Below are 18,809 nucleotides of genomic sequence, written 5' to 3' on the forward strand. Positions count from 1 at the left end.
GAGGCCGGCAAGCCTTCAGGGCACCTGATGGGGGCCAGGGATTGCAACCCCCCCATCACGAAGGGTAAAGCGGTCCAAGGAACCAGGACCGCCCCGCGCGAGGAAAGCCGCCAGGCTACGGAGGAAGCTCAGAAGAATCAAGTATGCCAGCACACCTGAGCTTCCTACAATCGAACGTGAACCACTCCGCCGGAGCGCAGGACCTTCTGCTGCAGTCCATGGCGGAGTGGCAGGTAGACCTGGCGGTGGCCTGCGAGCCCTACTTCGTCCCTCCCCTACCTCACTGGCTGGGGGACTCGGACGACACCGTGGCGGTTCTCACGAGGAGCGGAACGGGCCCCCCCCTCTCACTCATCGAGAGGGGCTCGGGCTACGTAGTGGCGGGGTGGGGGGAGTACGTCGTCGTCGGTACGTACTTCTCCCCTAATCGCAGCCTGGCTGAGTTCGAGACTTACCTCGGCTTAGTCAGAGCTGCGGTGGCCAGGCAGTCGCCGAAACCGATACTGGTTCTCGGCGACTTAAACGCAAAGTCGCGTGCCTGGGGCAACCCCGCCACGAATCCGCGAGGGAGGGCCGTCCAGGTGTGGGCCCTGCTCTCCGACCTGTCCCTTCTCAACAGGGGGCAGGTTCACACCTGCGTGCGACATCAGGGGGTTCCGTGGTGGACGTTTCGTTCGCCACCCCCGTCGTTGCACGCAGAGTGGTCGACTGGAGAGTGGAGGAGGAGGTGGAGACTCTATCGGATCACCGGTACATCCGATTCGAGATCTCCACCTCTCGCAGGCCGGCGGAACCCCAGAGGGTGCCGACTACGCTGCCGAGGTGGTCTCTCGGCCAGGTCGATCGAGAGCTGGTCAAGGAGGCCGCCATCGTGCAGCGGTGGGGTTCCGCGGAGAGGACGGAGGGCGCCAGCGCAGAGGAGCTGGCGGGCCGCATGCGCAGTTCGCTCAAGGAGGTCTGCGATGCGGCCATGCCTCGGACCCGGCGCAGGGTTCCGCGCCGGCACGTCTATTGGTGGTCGCCCGAAATCGCCGACCTTCGGGCGACGTGCTGCCGGGCGCGGAGGGCCTACGTCCGCTGTCGAAGGCGCAACGGCCTCGACACGGACCTGGAGGGACAGATGCTGGACGCTTATCGCCAGTTGAAAAAAGATCTGCAGCTGGCGATAAGCAAGGCCAAGGAGAAGGCCAGGGAGGAGCTTCTGGCGGGTCTCAATCGAGACCCGTGGGGGCGCCCGTACCGCGGCGTACGCGGAAAGTTCCGCACTCAAGGCGCCCCCGTCACTGAGACGCTGCCGCCGGAACTCCTCCTGCGCCTGGTCGGGGAACTCTTTCCCCATCCAGGCGAGCATGTCCCTCCGCAGATGGCCCCCCGCTCCGTGATCGAAGACGCAGTGGCTCCACCACTGATCACGGAGCGGGAGATGGAGATGGCCCTCGGCCACTTGAGGGCCAAGAACACGGCGCCGGGTCCGGACGGGGTTCCAGGGCGTGTTCTGTGCGACGCCCTGGAATTCCTGGGTGCAAGGCTTCGGGAGCTGTTCGACGAGTGCCTGTGCAGCGGGCAGTTTCCGAAGCCTTGGAAGGAAGGAAAGTTGGTCCTGTTGCCGAAGGAAGGTCGGCCGATGGATTCCCCTTCGGCATACAGGCCAATAGTGCTGCTGAACGAGACGGGCAAACTCTTCGAGAAGGTCCTCGCAGCCCGTCTCGTTCAGCACCTCGAGGAGGTCGGTCCGGGTCTCTCAGAGGCTCAGTACGGGTTCAGGGCGGGCAGGTCGACGGTCGACGCCCTGGACGCCCTGAAGACTCGGACGACGGAAGCGGTGGCCCGGGGGCAAGTCGTCCTGGCGGTGTCGCTCGACGTGGCGAACGCCTTCAACAGTCTCCCTTTCGAGACGATACGGGAGGCACTCCGATACCATGGGGTGCCGACCTATCTCAGGAGGCTGCTGGAGGCGTACCTCCAGGACAGGGAGGTCCTCTGGGCGGGGGTCGATGGGAGGCTGGTCCGGCGTCGGGTAGGCTGCGGCGTTCCACAGGGGTCGGTTCTCGGCCCAATCCTGTGGAACGTCGGTTTCGACTGGCTCCTGCTAGCTCCCGTCCTTCCCGGGATGGGGGTGTTGTGCTACGCTGACGACACCCTCGTCACGGCGACTGGGCGGGACTTTCGGGAGGCGGCACGCCTCGCCGAGGTCGGAACGGCTCTCACCGTGGACCGTATGGGAATGCTGGGCTTGAGGGTCTCCATATCCAAAACGGAGGCCCTCCTGTTCCACGGTCCACGGCAAGGACCCCCACGAGGGGCGAGTATCACCGTCCGGGGGACGGTGATCAAGGTGCAGGCCCAGATGAAGTATCTGGGCCTCATCCTGGACGGTCGATGGAGCTTCGGGCAGCATTTTGTCCATCTCGGCCCGAGGCTCATCAACGCCGCCGCCGCTCTCGGCCGCCTCCTTCCGAATGTGGGGGGGCCGGGATCGCTATGCCGGCGTCTATATTCCGGTGTAGTGAGGTCGATGGCGCTGTACGGTGCCCCGATCTGGGTCGACGCCCTCACCGCTGACAACCGGGCCCTGCTGCGTAAGCCGCAGAGGGTCATAGCGGTGAGAGGCATCAGAGGGTACCGTACGGTGTCGTGGGCTGCGGCGACACTTCTCGCGGGCGATCCGCCCTGGGAGCTCCAGGCGGAGGTGCTCGCGGAAGTGTACCGGTTCCGGGTCGAGGCGAGGAACCGCGGCGACCGTCCAGGGTCAGCGGAGGTCGGGCGGATCAGGGCTCTAGCCCAGCGAGCCCTGATCGCCCGATGGCAGGAGGATCTGGGGTCACCCACGGCGGGCCTGGCGACAGTGGAGGCGATCCGGCCCCACTTGAGTCGCTGGGTCGAGAGAAAGAAGGGCACACTCACCTTCAGGATGACGCAGGTACTTACCGGGCACGGATGCTTCGGTAAGTACCTGCACGGGATAGCGCGGCGGGAGGTGTCACCCTCCTGCCACGAGTGTGGTGCGCCAGTCGACACGGCGCACCACACCCTGAGTGAGTGTGCTGCGTGGGGGCCCCAGAGGCACACCCTTGCGGCGACTATGGGCGGAGACCTCTCGCTGCCGAGCATCGTCAACGAAATGCTCGGTAGTGAGACGTGTTGGTCGGAGATGCGCTCCTTCTGCGAAAGCGTAATGTCGCAGAAGGAAGCCGCGGAGCGGGAGCGGGAAGAGGATGCCGCTGCAGACCCGCTCCGCCGAAGACGACCGGGGAGGAGGAAGAAGCGCTACGCGCACCTTCTCCCCCCGCCTCAATAGGCGTCGCAGGGACTAGGGGGGGTCTCAGTACCCCGAGAACGCCCTCTAGGTGTTGGAGGCCCGCATAGGCGGGCCGACCGTCAGGGCGTCACGGTAGCATGCGCAAGCGATCCCGTGGCGCCCGCCGAAAGACGGAGAGGGTACCGCTGGTTTTTTAGTGGGTAAACCCGGCGTACCTGGGCGCACTCGACGTCCAGGGCTCCGGGGAGTCCCACACACCCCCCCACCTTCCATCACGTGGGGGAAGCGCGTAACGCGTTTTTCCAGCGAGAAAAAAAAAAAAAAAAAAGGTACACCACAATTTCCATGTATTTTGATTGCATTTTTATTTTTATTTGCAAAAGTGTTCCTACGTCCTTACAACTTTCAGCTCCTGAAAAGTGCTTACAGCATTGTGTAATTTAAAATAGGCTTAGTTTAAAGTTTTCCTAAGCATGTATTAAAAGAAAAATATTTTTATTTTCTTAAGCTTCTTGGCTTCAAGAGGTTTATTTGGCTGTGAGAGTAACGTTACCTATGCGAGGAGTTCCTATACTCTTCGAAAGAATACTAAAGTAGGTATTAAGTACAAAATGATGCAATTAGTATGGCTATAATTTATATTTTAATGGTATCTTCTATTATCGATCAGTGATTGCGATTAAATATAACATATATGCTGACGTGTAGTAAAATCTGTTAAATAACCATATAAGAGTTCTTGCTAAGCAAAAACACGGGCTCGTCCGGGATTTGAACCCGGGACCTCTCGCACCCAAAGCGAGAATCATACCCCTAGACCAACGAGCCGGTTGACTAACATAGACAAAGTAATAAATCGATTATAAGTCAAATTTATGTGTGCTACGACTTCAAACATTCGAATATGGAATGTAAGTTATATAAAGATACGGACTAATTTAGCGTAAATTAAAAATTAATTATTAGTGTCTGTTTGATTAGCTGTTTTATAAGGTACTAGTTTCCGTCTGCGTTTTTAGGTATCGGTGACAAATAAACAGGAAGCGCACCTGATGCAAATTGACTACGAACGCCCATGGATATCTGCAACACCCTATTCTCCTGGGGTTTGCAGATTCGTTGCCGGCCTTTTAGAAAGGTGTGTGTTTCTTGAAGATTCCCAAGTCTTATCGGTTCGGAAAAACTGCCGGCGAAAGCTGGTTCCACAGAATGGTTGTGCGAGGCAGTAAATGCCTGAATAATCGCGTTTTTGTTGATTTTTGGACATCTTGGTGGCGCGGATGAAACTTGGAATTTAGATGAGATGTCCGAAGATGAAATTCAGCTGCCGGGATTAATCCAAACAAACAATTCCACTTGAAAAATTCGATAGATATAGCAGAGTGATCCACCATATCTGCGCAAAGCCAAAGGATCAAGCAGGTCAGAAAGGGCTGATCGTCGATAATTCTGCGTTGAATACGCTCAAATGGAAAGAAGCTGGTACTGCAGAGCACCCGTCCAGAGGTAAGAAGAGCTACTCTATATGGGGCCGAGTTTACGCCTTTTATAGTTTTAGGCGTTTCGCCGACGTGAAGTACTGTCCTGCTGAGCACACCAAGCTTTTTTGATGCCAATTTAATTTTTCCTCCAATTGACCGCGAAACTGAACGAGGTTGAATTTGAATGGTATTTTTTTAGTGGTTAACGCTCATACTTGTGTCTTTTTGGGGTTAAATTAGAATAAGCTTAGACGGCCCCAGACCATGACTTTGTTTAACAAATACACGATTTCAGACACAAGTTTGTTTCAGTTTTCGTCGACGATTTTTCTGAGATTTATTAGCACGGTCGGTGTATAAGATGTCTATGGAGTCTTCTACATAGCAGTGAATGTTGCTGATTTGCAACAAGTCAAAAAACAGAGTGGGTAGAAGAACGCAGAATCAAGGAACACCAGAATTGACAAATTTTAAGTCAGAGCATGATAATGATAATCTCCTCTAGGTACCGCGGTATATTGGAGTTTATAATGAACTTTATTACCTTGGAGAACAAGGAGGTGATGGCTATATGCCTATAATAGGACATGTCTGAGCGTGTGAGGGATGTGGTATTCCAATTTTAGGCACATTATTTACAGGATAAAAAGTAACGTGTGTGCTATTCCAGGGGTGTATACAGCCAGGTCAATATATATCTCTGTAACAAAATTAATTGAGATCCGTTCAGCCGTTCTGGCGTGACTGATTAACAGACATTAAAATATAACCATAACGCAATATACTCGAAATTGAATTGAAATTATTTTAATAAAAATAGCGACCAAGATGAAACACGAGAAATAAATAGACGGACTGAAAACAAAAAGTTTCAGAGAGGGACAAAATATTCCCACATGGAACCCATCTTATTAATATTATAAATGTGAAAGTTTGGTTGAATAGATGTGTGTGTGTGTGCATTAAATCCTGTACAGAGATAGGTTATAATCTGGAATAGCACATACATTACTTATTATCTCATAAATAAGGGGCCTAACACCTGCATACCGCCATCTCTCACAAGTGGACGGAACCTAGTACCTTATAAAACAGCTAATCAAACAGACACTAATAATTAATTATTAATTTACGCTAAATTAGTCCGTATCTTCATATAACTTACATTCCACATTCGAATGTTTGAAGTCGTAGCTTACATAAATTTGACTTATAATCGATTTATTACTTTGTCTATGTTAGTCAACCGGCTCGTTGGTCTAGGGGTATGATTCTCGCTTTGGGTGCGAGAGGTCCCGGGTTCAAATCCCGGACGAGCCCTTTTTTAAGACCTTACCTTTTTATATGTTGCTATATTACACGACGTCATACATAGACAATTTAATCTTTGTTTTGCATATTAAGTATACATAGTAAAGTAAGTCTCTGGAAATGTCCCACTGCTGGGCTTATGCCTCTTCTCCTTAAGGAGGTTCGGAGCCTATATCACCACGCTACTCCAATTTTGATTTAGTGAATATGCGTGGCAGAATTTAATTCATTCACGAATTTCACATTATCTTTCAAGCAACATTACAGAGGAACTATAAACACATTTTTGTTTATAGTCTATATAATATTTATACTCACGACGAACACTTTAAAATTCAGTGAAATTAGGAATTTTTGAACCAGCAATCTTTGGTTAAAATTCACATGTTCTAACCAGTGCGCCATCGGTTCTTAAATGTACATATTTAGATTTAAACGAGAAAATTCTTATTGCGAACGTATCGGTTCATAGCATCGTATATGGAAATTATTCAAGGCCCACATCTGCGCCCGCTACGCTTTTGAAAATAATAAAGTCCCGTTTAAACGCAATTCGTATGAGATACAACGAATGAGGCGTAATAAAATGTATTAGGAAACGTATCGAATAGAAATATACGCTCTGACGAATACGTTCGTCGTTCGAGATAATTCAAGTACGTAATTTGTAATTTATGTTAAGTTTTATTTATTGAGAGGTGGAATTTTTTTGTTTTTTTTTTTTACTGTTATTTGTTTGGTAAGCAAACACGTACACGTACAATAATAGATGTATTACTAACTTTAAATCCTATAATATATATGTAACACCCTGTCTTAACGCAACTGGTGACAGAAGAGCTGGTTCATTTTTCGCGTAGAGGATTGCCATTGCTATTCAACGAGGAAATACTTCATCCTGGCCTTTGTACACGTCATTATTTGTACAGTAGTAGTATTTCTAGATCTAGAAAATCTAGATCGCGATATTGTAAATTGTCGAAAAACTGTGAAATGTGATTCAACTTACAATAAAAGGTATTAAATTTAGATATCTTATACCGAAAAATAATGCTTTAGTTTGTAAGCAGTGTGTTATGGTTCACAATCCTTAGACAGTTTATATCACACCATACCATATTTTGCAAATGAAAATAGTATTATACTATCGTTTAATGGATTTGAATTGTTCTTATTGATGTCATGTTTCCTTTTAGTCTATGTAGTGAGGTACCTACGTAAAAATTGAGAAGAAATATGAATAGTATCAATTTATTTTTTTATCATATTATATGTGTGTGTGTATGTGTATGTATATATATGTATATGTATATATGTACATTGTATAAGTATTGTATAGATATTTGTATGCAAGTGTAGTTATAATACCGCCTTAGCACCACCTTTTTTTTTTTTTTTTTTTTTTTTTCTCGCTGGAAAAACGCGTTACGCGCTTCCCCCACGTGATGGAAGGTGGGGGGGGTGTGTGGGACTCCCCGGAGCCCTGGACGCCGAGTGCGCCCAGGTACGCCGGGTTTACCCACTAAAAAACCAGCGGTACCCTCTCCGTCTTTCGGCGGGCGCCACGGGATCGCTTGCGCATGCTACCGTGACGCCCTGACGGTCGGCCCGCCTATGCGGGCCTCCAACACCTAGAGGGGGTTCTCGGGGTACTGAGACCCCCCCTAGTCCCTGCGACGCCTATTGAGGCGGGGGGAGAAGGTGCGCGTAGCGCGCCTTAGCACCACCTACCCAACTTCCATACAACCTCTCTCTTTATTGGGTTGTCTGGAAGAAATGGCTACTTAGCCATAAGGCCGCCCGTTGTATTCTACAATAATATCTAAATTTTTCTTGTAACATATTTTAATCTGTATCTTGTGGTGTACAATAAAGTATAAATAAATAAATAAATATTGGTAGACGGACGAGCATATATGTTCCACTTGATGGTAAGTGGTCACAACCGCTCATAGACAATGGCGCTGTAAGAAATATTAACCATTCCTTATGCCAATCGCCAATGTGAAACCTACTTTGGGAACTAAGATGTTATGTGTAAGGTTTAGACGGCGCTAGCCATGTAAGCGTACGAAAACTTTTTTTTTTTTTATAAAACAGCGTCATAGTGCAGCCTTTATGTATTAAATGATATACACAAACCTTCGTTTATCGCTCTTTCTGGTGTAAACCGCATCTAAATCTTGTGACTGGATTAGGAGAAGTTAACAGAGATACAGAAAGAAAAAGAAAGCGACATTGTTTTATATTATTTATGTAATTAGTAAAGAGAAATATCGAAGAAGTAGTGGTGTCTACGTCGTGTGATGCGAGACAGAGACAACCATATGGGGAACCGCTCGCTGTCACTGCAGTTTTACTACAGATCGCATAATTACCATTGTCTCGTAAGTCGATCCTTTTACTTCGTGTTTGGTTAGGATGCGTGTCCCCGCACCTGTCTTATATCCCTCGGTTATTAGTGTTTTATTTTCGCTTGGTTGTAAGTTATGTACAAAGCTTTGAGATTATAGTTGGTATATTTTAACGCTTCCTTTTCCATTTTAGGAGCTACTTAGCTGGTTTAAACAATTGTATTTCCGTTAGATATTTATTGAGCAAAACAAAAATTATAAACGGCAATCAATATGAAACAAATTACACATTAACAGCCTGTAAATTTTTGTTGGGCTGAGGCCTCCTCTACCTTTAAGTAGATTTTACCTACGACACATGTAGGTTTCCTCACGACATTTTTCTTCACTTTGCGCGGGCTTGACCCCGCAATTATTGGTTAAGGTACACGCGTTTTAACTACTAGGCCATCTCGGCTCTTGACAATGTGTCAAACGGTATCAATTAGCGTGTACTTACCTAAAAAAACGAGTCAAGCCGCGTGCCACATCAACAATTATTACTATCGTGTACAACTACAAATATAATTAAAATTGGAAATTATATATACATTTGAAATGAGAACGTGACATGACAACGACAATGTTGTCTCAAATTGTTTGTCGAGAAGTTACACAGTAATTTTATATCCAGTCGATGTTATGAAATTTTAAAGTCAAAATAATATATATCAAATCTATTTATTTAATATATCAAATTTATTTAATTAATTCTATTTAAGTATAGATCTTAGATAGGTAATATAAATATTATTTGCAAGTAACAATTTCAAGTAAGCTTTTTTCGATAATACGATATCTTCAAAATACTCTCTAGTGCAAACATTGCGTGGGTTCAGATAATATCATAGACGGAGGCTATACTGTTCCGCGAAGTCGTAATCCCTCGTCAAACGGAAACATTATGGAGTTGTATTAATTTTAGATTCGCGCGGTCATTTCTTATTTGCTTAAGGGTGAGTTGGGTTGGGATCAACACTGAATGCAACTCGGCCACGGTCAAAAAGCAAGTCATATTTCCATAGACATAAAAATCAATAGAGATACCTACCCATTTATTTTTATATTAGGTTTTAATATTTTGATTAACCTCATTATATTTATTTCCTATTGAATATGAATAGAAATAAATAAAAGTTTTTTTATTGTTTATCAATTCACGTCGCGTACAAAAACCAAACTGGAGAACCGAGCAGATTGATAGAACATTATCCAAACCTTCTTACGTTTAAACTTTCGACCTTCAGAGGAGGAAAATTCATCGTCCGTCATTGGTACATTAACAGGAATTTCTTTTACTTTTTAAGTAATGTAGTGTATTGTAATAATTTAATATAAATAGAGTATATCAACATAACAATACCTTTAAAATCTACTGACTCCTCTAAAACTTGCTAACTCGCGATATTACCTGTAAATGCAGGTATTCACGCGGGGCGAATTTCCCGGAATCCAGTGATGATCCGAAGTATTCAGCCATCGCTCTGCGTTAAATTTTGAAAATCCAAGTCGAATTAATATTTTACTACAAAGTAATAAGGCTTCAAATTAATTGTAATTTTATCAGGAGATATAACGTTTATATTCTGAGAAAATCATAGTTACCTCGATAAGATTGATCGAGTGGGGTAAGACGACTAGATAATCTGGTAGGAAAAAATCAATGACTTGTCAAATTCGTCGCATTCTAAATTTGATTTTTGGTTTAGGCGTCGATGTTAGTTACAGATTCTAACGCGTAAAGTGACTTACTAATTTGAAAAGGATTTTGAATTCGAAATTTGAATCTTAAAAATAATAATTATATCTTTGCTTTAAAACTGTATTGTTTTACGTAAAATAAAACTGTTAATTTTGTTCAAGAAACAAAAGAAAACATAAACAACACCAGGTAAATATTGTTGCAGATTATAAAAAGTAGCGACGATTGTTCGACAAAGCTTCAATTGTCGTTACATTGGATTTGTGTACTTAAAAGTATAATCTTTCTAAATTGTTTACAAACAATATAAGGAGATTACCTTTTTGAAGATAAAAGCGGCTATCATAGCAAGAGGCGAAATCTTTTTGATATTTCGGCATTCTTGTTTAATAAAACATGTAATAAAGGTACAAGCGTCATTAAATACAACTCTTATAAATAAATATGAATTAGTTTGAATCGTAAGTGTATAGTAAATATATATAAAATGATTTGCTTATAAAAATAAAAGATAGGTATACAGACAAAGCTATAGAGAACAAACGAAGCTAGTATTCATATTTTATTCCAATTTAGGGCTTTGTTTGATTTGTAGTTTAAAACAGTTAGACCTTGGAGTAATAGTGCAAAAACCTTTATTGGTAGTATAACACTCTGTCTCATTGGCTCCACTGGTGACAGGAGGGATGCTTCTAGAAGATCTGATATACGATTCAACTGGAAAATGCTATTTTTGCCACCATTCCACGCGGACACGATTTGTAATACAAAATAGTAGGAAAAATTAATAAACCTCCCCATATCAATTGAAATTTGTCGACTAACCATTCTCGTGGAATCGTCGTAGTACTTATCCGAACTAAACAGCCATATATGTAATTTTTCATAATGTTTAAAGTAGAGTTGATTTTAGAATTCCATATTTACAAAAGTTTAAACCAATTAAATAATTTCCTTGAAAAGCAACTATTTACTCTACAGAAACACCAGCACAGGTAAAATTCGAATTTGAGTGACGTAACATTAATAATAATCCTAAAATCTCACCATCGATGATCTCCAATTCACAGCGGGTTGCGATATAGTCGAATCTTATCTATTTCGTCTAAGCTTTATACTCTATTACGTTGTAGTAAGGTTGAGAATACATTGCATAATTGCAGATCAGTATGAATACCAGCGATAGTTATCCGTTTTGGCGTTTTTTGGATTATTGATGATTATACGATTACTCGACGTTATGTTCGTTTTTGCTTACGTTCTAAATTTAAACCTTACCCACGCTGTAGAGATTTACAATTTTTTATTATCTAAGCCTATATTGATATTCAAATGCAAAAGTAGCTCTGTTGGGTCATCTGTCTGTTACGCGTTAACGGCTAAGCCACTGAAGCAAATTTGGTATGAAGCAAGCTTGAACCCCAAAGAAGGACATAGGCTTGTTTTATATATAAGGTTTCAATATTATTAATAAAAAAAGCAAAGTGAAGTTTTTAAATAAATAAGTGGCTCTAGCAAAAAAAACTGAAGATATACGATTTAGAAGAAAATAATGGTGACACAGACAAAAACAGAAAGCGATTTTGTTGTACTATTCATAGACAATTGAGAATAGAACAAATTCAAATTAAAAAAAAAATATAGGTACTTTATTAAAGTATGGTTAACAAGCACTTTTGAATCGTCATTTTTCAGAACTACTTATATTAAGTTAAGATACCTACCACCGGTTCGGAATTAAGATTCTACCGGCAAGAAACTCAATCGTTACTCTTTTTAAACATCTAAAATACAAAGTTATGTTAGTTAAATATCATTATATATAATATATCCTGTCAATAGGTATCATCTTTTAGTATCTAATAATCTTGTGTTGAATCATATGCTTTTTTATTCTATTTTTTAAAGCAGAGTTAATATCTAGATGGATATAATTAAATACCTACATATAATACCTAAGTAGTCAAGATATATACTCTATATGTAAACACAATAGTCATTATATTCAATATAGTTTCTTGCTTTATAATACAAAATAAATACGTATCCTACTTGTATTCGCCGTGTTTCATAAATAGTCAATATTCAGATCAGTTGAGAGCGTCTATCATGTCGTAAGAATTAATCTTCCATCGTATTACTTTGCCAAGATAACAAATTCCTATCGGAGGGAGGCCTCCTGCCTCCCACTTCGCCTCCTCATTAAGGCAAGGTCACATTAGAAATTCGTTTAAAATATTACTTTGTTTAAAAATCTTTAAATTTGGTACGCCCATAGACGTTATACAAATAAGTTTAGTTTAGTTTAGTAATTGTGTCTAGGGTTGGTAGGTACTGTACTGTGAAAGTGTTAGAAACATACGTTGGTATTTAAAAAATCAGCCAATACACATTTATGAAGAGGTGACTCACTATAAAGTAGAGTAGGTACTGTAGGTTTTTGTGTGTACTTTTGCTGTAAGGAACTAGAATGTTGATTAATTTAAATTGTAATGAGCAACACCGAACGCGCACCTGTTACCAGCAGATATCAGCTAATGAATACGATTTTGTAATGTTTTAATTTGAAACTTAATCGTTATTTCAGGAATTAATTAATTAATACACTATTCAATATACAGGTATGTTGATACGTATACTTTATTTTATTTAGATTAATTTATTGATATATAATAATATGTTCGTCGGATATATGTTATTAATTGTAGTTTAAAGCAAACTGTATCGCATGGTAGGTTAATATTGGAGGGAGGGTGGTCACCCACTCGTTCACGGTAAAGCGCTCTCCTTACGTGGAGATTAGAATAAGTCTGTTCAGTAACTAGCTAAGGTAATGTATTTTTCTTTTACAATTAAATTTACTTCATGAATTTATAAGAAAAATAATTGAGTTTATTTATTAACTTAAGTAATCTAAAACGTTATATTATTGTGTAATGTTTAATTTGCGAGTCTATTCACGAACAATTTGTCTACTTGAAACGCTTTATTTCAAACGTATTTGCTTATAATTATATCCGCCTTAATATTAATATCACAACAGCGAAGGTCGTTATTATTACGAATATCTTAATATTTAAGTCGGGATCACATTTTGAATATAATTAAAATCTTAATTCTTAGTTTTATATTTATAATCGTATGTCGTGTTGGCATGCGTCGATTTCGACGGCTGTATGTGGTTCGCATGTCGTGTGACGTCACAAACCAGAGTTACCGGTGCTTATCTGTGACGGCCGGATGAGCGTGCTGCGTCTCTGATAGATAACGGCACAATGAGCCAAGTCTGCCGGTGGTCGCCGCATCGACCGGTGGGCGTGGCGCGACCCCGCCCCCCGCCAGACAGAGAGCACCTAATCTACCGGATAAAGGATAAACCTAACCCGAACACACCCGTATTGGAGGAGGCTTTGCCGAATGCCGACGCCTAGCGATCGCTATTGGTATCTCGGATATAGGCGGATTAGGATATGTAAGAAAATTATATGTAAAATCCGCTTTCAGCGCTTCAGGAGGTGTGAGGTTGGTTCGTTTTTGAATTTACTAGCGCTTTCGATTTATAAGGAACTTCAACGTTTGTGTTAAACGTAGTACGTGAGATTACAAATTGATCTTCATTATAAATAACTGTTTAAGTATTCATATCATTTAAGTATAATTATAGTAAATAAAATGAGAATACAACTTTTGTAACACTTAATACCTATATTTTGTGTGCAATTTATAATTCAAGCCTTTGTATCTATATTTAAATTATGTAAAAAAAAAAGTCGGAGGAAAGGAGTTATCTGTGACGTCACAATGCTTACCTTACTTAATTTAGTCTACACTCATGTTTTATTTTATACACAGTTTGGCTACTGGAATCAATCTCATAATCAAAATTCGATATAATTTTTTTATGATATTCTTAACTATTACCTCCGTAGGTACCTATCTATATTATTCTAAAATATACCTTAACCACATCTTTACTATCTTTATTAAGTACATTAGACCGACTTATTGCGATCAGGGTTGGGTGAGCTCAATTTAGCATGTCGTTGTCCTCCTGACCGATTTCTGTTACGGTGGTCATTCCCAATGGAGAATGGAGACCAGACCTCCATCTAATGCAACGTTAGGATGACAATCTGACGCGAACGAAGAGAGCTCAGGGCTTTCCTAATTTACAGAGTCACGAGAGTGTAACACAGCCAACTTCTTAACTACGCTGGTAATAATTTCTTGACAGAGGATACCAATATATTGTATTCACTACCTTAAAAAACGATTTTGCATAATTTATACAATTAGGTAGTACTTAGATATAGCTACTGATTGGTAAATTGATAATAGTGTATCTATAAAAGAAGGAAGGATATATATACCTATGTTGTTTACTAATATTATTAGCTGATTTTGGATAATGAATGTATAATTCTTTGATATATCAACTTGAGAAAGGTAGCTAACTGCTTTAATCGTGTTAGGAGTTCAAGTTTAACTCCACGTGTCGACGTGAACTGATTCAATCTCCATATGTCATTGGCCTCCGTATCAACTATTATATAAAATCTTTGGTTTCGCTTACAAAAACATGACAATGGGAAAACCGGAGGATGCGCGTGAATTAGCATTGATCTACTGCTTAAGGGAGCTAAGCGGGCTGTTCTTAAAGAGTACACGAGAACCTTAAATCAATGACATAAGACATAAAATTGCATGTAAATTTAAAAATAATAACAATACTAAGTGTGTGAGTAAATATTTTACTAAAATAGAAATCGGGAGTCGCTAAATAGATAAAAGATTTCGTTCATATGATAATTGGGTACAGTTATACGAGATGTGTTCATACAATTAGGCGACTTGTGTTTTTCAATCGTGAGTCAATTGATTTTTTATACCTATCACTGTGACGTTTTTCTTTTGAACGGAAAATATATTGCCAACGTCACATAGGCAATGGATTGGTTAAAAATTTTGTATATTTTATTAATCAATGTTGAAACAATGCAACGTAACAGTTGATATCTAAAACAGTATTTTAAATACAATATAATTATTTTTTAAAACACAGGTTCGCCCTATCAATATTAAAAAATATATATATATTGACTCGAAACATAAGAACAATTAGGTCCAGCTGGACGGACGATACCTTGCCATTATTACAATAAAAAAAACTTAAATGTCAAAAAGAACGTCAGTAATTTTTAACATAACTTTGACATGACGATACGACGTTGTTGTCATTGGCAATACGACCGTTTTATTGTTTGTGTATAACATATACCTACCTATCGAAGGAAGGAAATTGATATATCAAAACTATTTTTACAACTTTTTACTCTTGTAGAAAGAGATAGAGCATTTTTTTCTGTTAAATTACTTAAATCGTTTATGCCTACTGTAACATTGTTTATTTAACGCTATTTAATTTATTGTATAAAAATAAATTATTTATGTTTGTTAGTTCGTTTACATTTTCCAATAGATCATATACCTATTCGTAAATAATCCTTATTTATTACCCACACCCTTTAGGTAAGTGTGTCTTTCAATAAAATTTTAAATCACCTCCAACGCACAGTTTTTGCTGAAATTATTAACACTGGTGTTGTTCACAGCATAATCCAGTACAGTACAATATTTGTAGATATATAAAATTGTATTTTTTTAAAGGTGAGCCCCAAATAAAGCGCTCCAAAAAAAAATTATATGTTTTTTTTTTTTAAATAATAACTTTATAAAATTTTGGCGAACGCTGGTAATTGTATTCTTAGAAATAATATTTATAAAATGTCTCTTTGCTAAAATGTCGAAATTTCATTAATGAGAAATCCAATATTCTAATTTTAAATCAATACGTAATCATCTTCAACTATCTTCAATTTAAAAATATAATATAACGATCTACGTTCCTTAAACTTTGACAGCAACAATACAATTCCAATATTAAAATAATTAAAAAAAAATACAAAAAACTAAAATACAGATTGGATTCTAGAACGTTATGTTATTATAATTTTATTAAGACATCATTTCATTTATATCTCCTTCATTTTTTAATTCTCTTTTTGCATGTCTCATCCTTCACACACCCATCTATCTATTTCTAATTTCTCTCTTTGTTCTTGTTTTACAGTTATTCACAGTAATACGTAAAACTAATCATGGATATTCATTACAACTACTATCTATCTACAGAACATGCTATATACGAGAAAAATCTCAAATTTTTCGTTTTAGTGGCAGATGACGATCGCTCGTTTGATATAAGTAAATAATCTAATTGTTTTGCATTTTTCTTTTTAGTAGGTTTATACGTATATATAATTTAAAAAAACTATTACGCAACTATTTAAATATAGTATCCATTTTTAGTAGAAACGTATTATACTAAAAAGTGCTTATAGCAGTACATTTCTTAAATATACAAATTCATTTCGTAATATTTCTCATAAATCATGTTAGGAAAATACATAAAGCACTGACTATCAAGTAGATACATCCACTCGTTCATTCATTCGTTCATCATTCAATCGCTCCGATACTTCACAGAACCCAAGTTGTACATTGTTTTATCCACAAAGAATGTCGGTCGATACAAAGCTCCAATGCCCTACTTACTGGACCAACACATAAATGTATCTCCTGAGGTACCTCTTACCTATATATTATTAGATTAGATATTATTTAAAGCGTTTCATGACGTATTGTTACGATTTATTCTGTTAAACCTTTTGACCAGGTCAAAATAAAAAAATATGTATCCCTTTAAAATATACTCTCAATTACGAAACATATGGAGCAAGCAAATATGTGTGTGAGTGTTCTTTTATTAAAATATTTTCCTATTTTATATTGCAATGTAGGTATAACATAAAACGAAAAGATATATTTTAATAAAAATCGTTGGAAGTATTTAAGTATTAAGTCGAACATTACAATTTGTCAAAGCCAGCAGTTAATATCGTGAAAGCTATAGAAATTAAGATAAAATGCCGCTTGCCGGAAGGTAATTCTGCTTAAACGGCCACGTACAAAATTATAGGAAGCCGTGACAATTTTTTCTTACATCGCAGAGTCTGAAAGCCGCCGTGATTTATTTAATGAATAAAAATGCCTTCTAACATCGGCCATTCGCTAGGATATTGCAATTAGCTACTTTTATAGCTTTTTAAATTGCTAAATTGGGACTATATTCACGACCTAATTAACTGTCGAATGCCCGCAGCGTCGCACCCGACGAACGTCAATGCGTTTAAGAAATTATTGTAATCACCGATACGGCGATAATATCAATCATAACAATGAGCGTATTGTCTCATACGTAACGAGATCCGACGTAAAGACGCCTATCTCGGAGCATAATCACGTAACAAGATAACGCCTAACACCCTCTCGGCACAACAAATTAAATATCAGTGTAGCAATCTCTGAATTACAAGTGTAAATAATCCGAAGGACGCCCAACCACCACCGTGGGCTGGGCTTTGGGTGAAAAAAAACTCGTTAAAATAGCGGCTTAAAAAGAAAAGCGCTGAAACGGGAGGCTCGGGTGGTATCGGTTTTTCTCGACGCGGGCGGTTCGCTGGGCGGGGCCGAGCGCCAGTAGCGCGCCGCCGGCCGGCTGGAGCGAACGTGTTGAGTTGTTGACTCTGCTCGCCGTGTCGGGCACATGTGTGAAATTTCGGTATGTTGATGTCGTGAATCGTAACAAGATGGACTTTCAGAGTGCTATGGAGACGTTCGCGGAAGCATGGGCAGCGGCCAATAGCGCCAAGTCGGAAGCTCCGAGCGATCTTTCACAGGTCAGTTTTTTTATATCCCTATTATTAATTTCTAAAAAAAAATCGCCGGTAATTTAATAATACTGAGAACTCTTTATGTTAAGATAACTTATGAAAATATTTATAAAATATTATAGAGAGTGTTTAGTAATAGAAAGGAATCTGTTAGTTGAATGTCATAATTATATTGACTAAGTTGTTTTGTTGCTAATTAGGAATTATAAACAATGAAGTAATAAGATGTATATTATAGATGCAGTTTGTCTAATTGTTCTACTCGGACAATAAGTCCTATTGCCAAGTTCATCTTGATAACCAAAATTAGCATAAATATAATGAAACACTTACATACATAATTGAATTATTAATTTGAACAGTATTGATCGATTTTTGGACAAGGTCACTTTAATAAATATTATCGGACAAAATTTGGTGCTTGAATATTTATTAAAAGTGACGTATACGTTTAGTTACGTTAAATTAACGATTATTAACATAATAAGGCAAATCGTTCTAAATTCGAATTCATTTATTTTGTTCATTACAAGTAACATTTTATATCTATAAAATATTGTATTAAAGACTACTTCGCTTGTTTTTGAATTGGAATCGATTCTTATTTGTTTTAATTTTAATAAATATTAAACAATAAATAAGGCCTTGACGCCTTTGATAGTAAATTAAAAAATATATTATGCTAATATATATATATATATCTATATATCTATATATCTATATATTATACATTGTTAACTGAATGACAAATGAATGGATTTGAATGAAGTTTTGTATAATATATTGTTTTCAATGAATTTGATTTATTGTTTTGGTTATTTTTTATTGTAACATTAAATATTTTAACTGTCACAGCCGTTGATAGTGAAT

General features: G+C 39.7%; 1 protein-coding gene and 2 non-coding genes across 3 annotated transcripts in view; 2 read left to right on the forward strand and 1 right to left on the reverse strand.

Annotated features, from left to right (window-relative positions):
- Window positions 1-4,015: 4,015 nt before the first annotated feature.
- Window positions 4,016-4,087, reverse strand: Trnap-ugg. Its single transcript has one exon. It is a non-coding gene; the product is annotated as a tRNA-Pro (tRNA).
- Window positions 4,088-5,988: 1,901 nt separating this feature from the next.
- On the forward strand, window positions 5,989-6,060 carry Trnap-ugg. Its single transcript has one exon. It is a non-coding gene; the product is annotated as a tRNA-Pro (tRNA).
- An 11,696-nt stretch (window positions 6,061-17,756) lies between these two features.
- LOC125067075 (homeobox protein dve-1) overlaps window positions 17,757-18,809 on the forward strand; it is a 77,259-nt gene continuing 76,206 nt past the window's right edge. The window contains exon 1 of the mRNA XM_047675458.1: window positions 17,757-17,945. Within this exon, the coding sequence (XP_047531414.1) occupies window positions 17,856-17,945 (90 nt within the window). The 5' untranslated portion in view covers window positions 17,757-17,855. The remainder of the gene's footprint in view (window positions 17,946-18,809) is intronic.

This window comes from Vanessa atalanta, chromosome 1 (assembly GCF_905147765.1).
Source record: "Vanessa atalanta chromosome 1, ilVanAtal1.2, whole genome shotgun sequence".
Taxonomy (NCBI): Eukaryota; Metazoa; Arthropoda; class Insecta; order Lepidoptera; family Nymphalidae; genus Vanessa; species Vanessa atalanta.